Below are 7,502 nucleotides of genomic sequence, written 5' to 3'. Positions count from 1 at the left end.
ATATATATATATATATATATATATATATATATATATATATACATATACTGTGGCAGCCATATTGGATTTTGATGTGCCAGCCCAGTTTCTAAAAGGATATTTTTTTTACTTTTAGCTGCAGCCACACATCAAAATGGAAGTTGGTACTTGATTATTTTCTCCAAGTTATCATACAACACGCACAGACAGACAGTATTTCCAAGTCCCCCTCTTGGCTTCACAATGGGGGACATAAACAACTGTCGGGGAACAGGTTGTATCTAAGTATAAGTGCTATGTGTTGTCATCATTGTATGTTCCCATACAATGGCAAAACTGGTTCTCTGCATTTAACCCATCACACCTGGGATACACCCAGGTGGAGCAGTGAGCAACTATGTAAGCACCTGGGGAACAATTAGGGATTGGGTGTCTTGCTCAGAGACACCATGACATGTGGGGATGGCTAGGGATCGAACCTGGGACTTTTGGGTCCTGGGTTGGCTGCCCTGCGTCTACCCCACCTCGGCCCCTGTATCTCTGCTCTCCTACATATGTTTGGCACCATAGCTGCAAGCAGCAATCAAGCAGTTGCCACAAATTAATTTGTATCCAAAGACATTTGGTGATGACCTCTGCTTGAAGGGATGTTGTCAAAATTTGTCACAAATATGACTCTCACAGCAAATAATATTCTATGTCTAATGACTTATCTGTCTGATAACATATTTATTCTGACAACATTTTAAGGTTCTAGACTTAAATATGTGAGCAGCATTTGTTAGAGTTAAACCTGTCTGGGTCATGGAAATCAGTCCACATCCGTCAGTACTCTAGTTTTAGTTGGTGACTACATTTACAAGCATTAATCTTGTTATCTGTAATGCTATTAGGCAACAGCATTATCTACTAGACAAACAGGACAAGTTTCTGTCCATAGATACGGGTCAGAAACAAATGTAATTAATTTACAGGCAATGAGAAAGACAAAAAATGCAAAAGAAAATTATTTGTGAACATATCAGCACACTTGATTCAATAGGTGGAATATATCTCCATGTTCTTGAGAAGCCTGTTAATCACCCATTGATTCAGATCAAGTGTGTTGGAGCGGAGAAACATCTAAAACATGCAGGACCTTCAAGGACCAGGGTTGGACACCCCTGGTATAGAGGATATTTTCTTCCTTAAAGTCACAAGTTTGCATACACGTTTATAGTATTAGTAGCATTGCCTTTAAACTGTATGAATGGGTCAAACAACCGTTTGTTGAAAATGTGTCTCATTCCTCCTGACAGAACTGGTCTGAATCAGGTTTGTAGGTCACTTTGCTCACCCACACACACCTTTTCAGCTTTACTGACAAATTTTCTCTGGAATTGAAATCAGGACTTTGTGATGACCTCTCCAAAACATTGACTTTGCCACCTTTTAGCCACTCGGTGTCTAACTTCGATTTGGGCTTAGGGTAATTGTCTATTTGGAAGACTCATTTGAGCCCATGCTTTAACTTCCTGGCTGATACACTTCACTGGTAGGTCCACTGTAGGAGTGTACTGCTTAGTGGAGAAAACAGTTTGTTTGTGACTCCTCAGACTGATGGAGCCCTTTGGGTGGAGGATGAAACATCTCTCAACAAAAAAAATAAAAGAAACTGTTCCGATGACCTGACTGAACATTGTTGGATTTTTTACCTGGATCCTTGAGCATGAGCCTTGATTTCCTGGCTCATATCTTTGTTTCATGTTTCTACATAATGTTCATCCTTTATGTTGGCATCCATTTTGTGAACTCAACCACAGTCAGTTGCACCCACAACATGATACTGCCACCCCATACTTCACAGTTGGGTCGGTGTCTTAAGGTGTTCCAGTTTCCTTGATTTTCTCTCTAAATATAGCAATGGTCATTATGGCCAAACAGTTCAATTTTAGTTTCATCAGACCACAAGATACAGTATGTCTCCAAAAATTAAGGTCTTTGTCCCTGAGTGCAAATTGCATTGACCCTTTTTGATCAGGTTCTGCAGCATTTTCACAAGGTCTTAAGCTTTTGTTTTGGTGTTAATTCACTCATTTTGCACCAAAACATGTTCATCTCAGGACCACAGAGCCCATCTCCTTCCTGAGCATATGATTACAGGACATTCCCATGGTGATTATACTTGGGTGTAAATGTTTGAACAGATGAACCTTCAGGCATCTATCCAAGTATGAACCAGACCGACTGATTCATTTTGATTTTTCCTATGATGCAACAGCAAGAAGCAATATGTGTTTGAAGTGTGCTTCCAGTTGTCTTTGTATATGTAAACTTTGATGAAATTAACAAAAGAATTGGACATTTAACACAAAAAAGAAAAATAAGAATTCGACCTGAAAAAGGAAAGGGTTAGTTTGGTTTAATGCCAGAACGTGGGGGAAAAAAGTATTTTGATAGTGTATGTAAACTTGTGGTTTCAATTGTATTTTTTCATGCAATGTACAATATAAATGTACACTGACAAAGCTGTGAAACTAACAAAGTGGCTTCTAAAAATTAAATGCATATTCTGAGTTGTCTTATGTTCTCTTTCTGCATCATTACAGTTACACACACACATGGTTGAAAGCATGTTTGTTCTTGTAAAAAAGAGAAATGTAGATGGATAATAGTGACATTTGAAGTTTTAGAACAGAGAACAAGAATTATTCTTAAACCTATAGGTGCTTCCTAACTGTAGGAACATGTTCATTCTTATGTTGTCCTAGATCCTAGTAGGTAAATTATCTTAGGTTAAAAGATAACCAGAATAAAGACAGTTTGCTCCTAAGAATGCCACTAATTATCAAAATGTGGAAGACAGATTACATTAACGAGCATTTATGACTTGGGTCAAACATCGTCATGCTGACCAATTACTGAGCTGAGCACTGACTACTGTCCATCAATCCACCAATCCGCTTGTTCTGAAGTCGGGTTGCCATGGCCGCAACTTAAGCAAGGAGGCCCAGACATCTCTTTCCCAAGCCAACACCTCCAGCTCTTCTGGGTGGACTCCAAGGCATTCTCAGGCAGCTACTCTGCAGAGAAAACTCATTTTGATCACCCGTATCTGAGATTTTGTTCTTTTAGTTACTACCCAGAGCTTGTGGCCATAGGTGAGGGTAGAAACATAGACTGGATGGTAAACAGAAAGCTTTGCCTTACAGCTCAGCTCCTTCTTCATCACAACAGACCGGCACAGAGTCTGCAATACTGCAGACGCTGTGATCCTTCTGTCAATCTCATGCTCCATTCTTCCCTCACTTGTGAGTCAGAACCTCACCCTCAACTCAAAGAGAACAATCCACCCTTTTTTGACTGAGGACCATGGCATCAAATTTGGAGGGGCATTGTCATCCCAGCCAATTCACACTCAGCTATGAACTGCTTCAGTGAGAACTGAAGATCATGGCATGATGATGCCAACAGGACCACATCATCTGCAAATAGCAGAGATGGAATCCTGAGGTCACCAAGCCGGACTCCCTCTGCCCCCTGACTGCACTGAGAAATTCTGTCCATAAAAGTTGGGCAGCCCAGACAGAGTTCAACTCCCATCCTGAAGGGGTCTAACTTACTGCCAGCAATGCAAACCAAACTCTTGCACCACTTGAATTGGGACTGACTGGGAGCAACTGACACCCAATCCCATACTCCCGGAGTACTCCACACAGTCTGCCTCTAGGAACATGGTCACCTTCTCCAAGTCCTCAAAACACATGTAGGCTGGATGGACAAACTCCCATGACCCCTCAAGGAAGAAGTGAATGTAGTATTCTACTGCAGGACAGAGCCCGCATTGTCCCTTCTGAATCTGAGGTCTGACTAATGATTTCAGTGCCCATGAACAGACCTTACTAGGGAGGCTAAGAAGAGTGATGCCCCTATAATTGGGGCACACCCTCCAGTCTCTCTTTTGAAGAGGGGAACCACCACACCAGTCTGACAGTCCAGTGGCACTGCCCCAATGTCAATGCGATGTTGCAAAGGTGTTTCGACCAAGACAGCCCTGCATCATCCAGAGCCTTGAGAAACTGAAAGCGGATCTCATCCACTCCCAGAGACCTGCCACCATGAAGATTATTAACTACCTCAGCTACCTCAGCCCCAGTTATGGACAGATCAAGCCCAAAGTCCACAGACTTAGCTTCCTTCATGAAAGACATGCTGATGGGATTAAGATGGTCAGAGAAGGATACTTTTTTACCTCTCAACATCACTAGCTGAGGTCAACAGTACCCCACCTTCACTACACACAGTTCTGGTAAAGTGCTGCTTTACCACCTCAACCATCTGATGGTTTGCCAGAATCTCTTTAGAGATTGACCAAATTGTGAGCTGAGCATTTACAGTTACAAGTGCCATTGTCCATGTTTTAATTAATTAATTAATTAATCAATCAGGCAGCACGGTGGCACAGTTGGTAGAAATGCTGCCCCTCAGTGAGCAGGTTACCCTGATTCAAATCCCGGTCTGGGAGCCTTTCTAGGTGGAGTTTGCATGTTCTCTCCGTGCATGCCTGGGTTTTCTTCAGGTACTCCGGTTTCCGCCCACAGACCTAAAACATGCATGTTAGGCTGATTGGTAACTCTAAATTGTCTCTAGGCGTAAGTGAGAGAGTGAATGGTTGTTTGTCTCGTTTCTCTATGTGTCCCTGTGATGGACTGGAGACCTGTCCAAAGTGTCCCCTGCCTCTTGCACAGTGCTGGACATGGGCACCGGCGACCCCCGTGACCCAAAAAGGAAGGAGCGGGTAAAGATAATGGATGGATGGAGTTATTAATCAATTTATTTATTTATTCATTACAGTAATTAATATTCTGTCTGAAGAAAAGGCATCTATTAAAGTAACCTGCAAGCATGATTTTGTGTACCTAATCAGACACTTCAGTTTTACCAAAATAAAACAGTACATGGCTGACTTTTAGAGAGTCAGAGTCAGAGTTTCTTTATTGTCATTCGCACCTCATGTGGTACATGTGGTGGAGCGAAATTATGTACACATGAAATTATGTATGTATTATTTACCAGATGATCCCAGGTGCAAATCCCAGTAATTCTTGACTTTTAAAAATGTGTTGCTCCTGATTGCTATCGAAACACCTCCTGCTCCATGAATCTAGGACTTAAACTGTGTTTCCACTGCAGGAACCATTTTCAGGAACAAGGGTAGTTTTCTTTACCACCACCATTTTCTGATGCATTTACCACAGTAATTTCAGATGATCGGAGTAAAAATTCCCCCAGAAAACAAAGGGAAGTGTTGTTTTTATAGTCACCAGGATCTTACAGAGTGGTTTGGGGAATACGAAATGTTTCTTATTGGTGAGTTTGTAAGATTACACATCTATTAAAAATATCAAGATGAAAGGCCCAAAGCATCTTCCTTTGTGAGTAGCTCAATGAGGACACAGTCTGATATTAAATACATGGCATGGTTGAAACCAACAGAACCTTTTTTTACAGGAGCTGCCGAGTTGTGTTTTTAGAGTCTGTGCACTAATAATGTGAGTCTTTAATTTATGTCTATTCTCCTGCACACAGCCATGGTACTACGTAATCTTTATTTTAGACATGATATAAATAATTACAGATAAACATATTAGATAAAAACAATATTTGACATACAACAGCAAGTTAAGAATTACTGTATTTAAATCAAAAAGCATCAACATTTGAAAAAAAATATCTGAGACGTAATTATTTTTAATCCAATTTCTTTGGATACATGGAGAAGGGTTAGCTCTTGTGCTAAAACCAGTCTGCAGGGAAGGTTGATTCTGATCCAACTTCAACTTCTGGGTTTTGGTCTGAGGTCTACATGTAGCTGCTGTCTGACCAGCAACACTTCAGTAGTGGAGGGGAAGCAACAGGCTACACATCAGGGACTTAATCTAATCTGCCTTCAACCTCAACCTGCAGTGGAAACACAACAGGGCTGAAATTACCAGGGTAAAAAGGTTATGGGTCACATAATGGAAAAGCGCATTTAGATCCCATCAATGTCACATTAAGTAATTTAGACAGGAGCATCCCTCTGCAACAAATAACACTTGGGATATAGAGGAATGTTGCATTAGACAGGACATTCATCACTCAGTTTTAGTCTTATAAGAAGGTAAAAGATTAACCCACCAAAAATCTGATAAATGTCAAACTTTTAGAAAATCTAATAAACAAAATCTTTGTTTGTTTGTTTGTTTTTGTACATTTGTAAAAGTGAAGCACTCACAGATACAGAGTAGTTGTGTAAAATATTTCAACAATAGCAATTCTAATAAGAAGAGTTTTTCGAAAGCATGACTTCTAATGTTATATTTGGAAATCCTTGACATGCATTTCAGTTTAGTCAGCATTGGCTGCAGGTGGGAGCTATCTTTGGACGCAGATAACAAGCAGAGCAGGAAAATTTCAGTCCACCTGTCAGAAGAATGATTTGTCACTAATATCACTGAAACAGAACCGACTGAAGCTGAGGCATAACAGTTTATCATCCACAACCAGTCAGCTCACACAGGCTCAGTGTTCGGTGCAGACAGTCTTAAACGCTCCAGACCCAGCAGTAATAAGGCCATTTAAGTTTAGGCAACTTCTCTCATTGTTCAAGGTCATAGTCAGAGTCAGAATGTCTTCCACTGGGTCGAAAGTAAATCTCATCATCAGGTTCTTCTGGCGGAGGTTCAAAGCAGCGGTCAAATTTGCGCCTCAGACGCTTCTGAAGCTGGAAGGTGCGCTCAGTGTTTGAAAATGTGTACTCCTGCTCCTTCAGTTTAGCGTAGTAGTCAGAGAACTTGTTGAACAGAATGGAGATGGGCATCCCATTGAGGATGATACCAAAAGAGATGCAGCTAAATGCCACACAGCGGCCGAGGTAGGAGATAGGGACGACGTCTCCGTAACCAACCGTAGAGATGCTCACCTAAAGAGAAGAAAGAGAAGCATCATCCTTCAGCTGGTTTCATGATCTATGGCAAAGCGTCTCTTTCCATTGTTTTTTCCATACATTGTTTGCAATTTGCTAATATAGCCCCTTGTCTCGTATATAAACACATTTAGCTCATTCAGGAGATGGGTGTTGTGCTTTTTCGTTTTTTTTTTTACTTTTATACTTTTCAAAAATATTTAACTTTATTTAAAAATGTTTTTTGTCATAAAAAACTGAGGTCTCTTCAATTCCTTCAAAACTACTGTTCACTGATATCTGCTTTAGCACACTTTCTCCATTGTTGTTTTTTCATGCTACTTTTTGTGTTTAGCTATAGTTCTGCTACTTTTAGCTTTTACCTATGTGCTACTCTTAGACTTAAGTTAGCCTTTTTGTTACTTCTAGTTTTTAAGCTAGCATTACTTTTAAATTTTAGATAGACTTTTCTTGATTTTAGTTTTTTATTACCCTTGTTCACTACATTAGCTTTTAGCTATCTTCAGACAGACAGACAGACAGACAGACAGACAGACAGACAGACAGACAGACAGACAGACAGACAGACAGACAGACA

At 40.5% G+C, this 7,502-nt stretch overlaps 2 protein-coding genes across 2 annotated transcripts in view; one reads left to right on the top strand and one right to left on the bottom strand.

Moving 5' to 3' along the window:
* Positions 1-7,502, top strand: part of angptl4 (angiopoietin-like 4) — a 183,604-nt gene that overhangs the window by 104,220 nt on the left and 71,882 nt on the right. The window lies entirely within an intron of this gene.
* si:rp71-39b20.4 (potassium voltage-gated channel subfamily V member 2) overlaps positions 6,599-7,502 on the bottom strand; it is an 11,421-nt gene continuing 10,517 nt past the window's right edge. The window contains exon 4 of the mRNA XM_037682087.1: positions 6,599-6,922. Within this exon, the coding sequence (XP_037538015.1) occupies positions 6,599-6,922 (324 nt within the window). The remainder of the gene's footprint in view (positions 6,923-7,502) is intronic.

This window comes from Nematolebias whitei, chromosome 9 (genome assembly GCF_014905685.2).
Source record: "Nematolebias whitei isolate Nwh7 chromosome 9, NemWhi1, whole genome shotgun sequence".
Lineage (NCBI taxonomy): Eukaryota > Metazoa > Chordata > Actinopteri > Cyprinodontiformes > Rivulidae > Nematolebias > Nematolebias whitei.
Note: the sequence above shows the minus strand (reverse complement) of the source record. Positions and strands in the feature narration are given on the sequence as shown.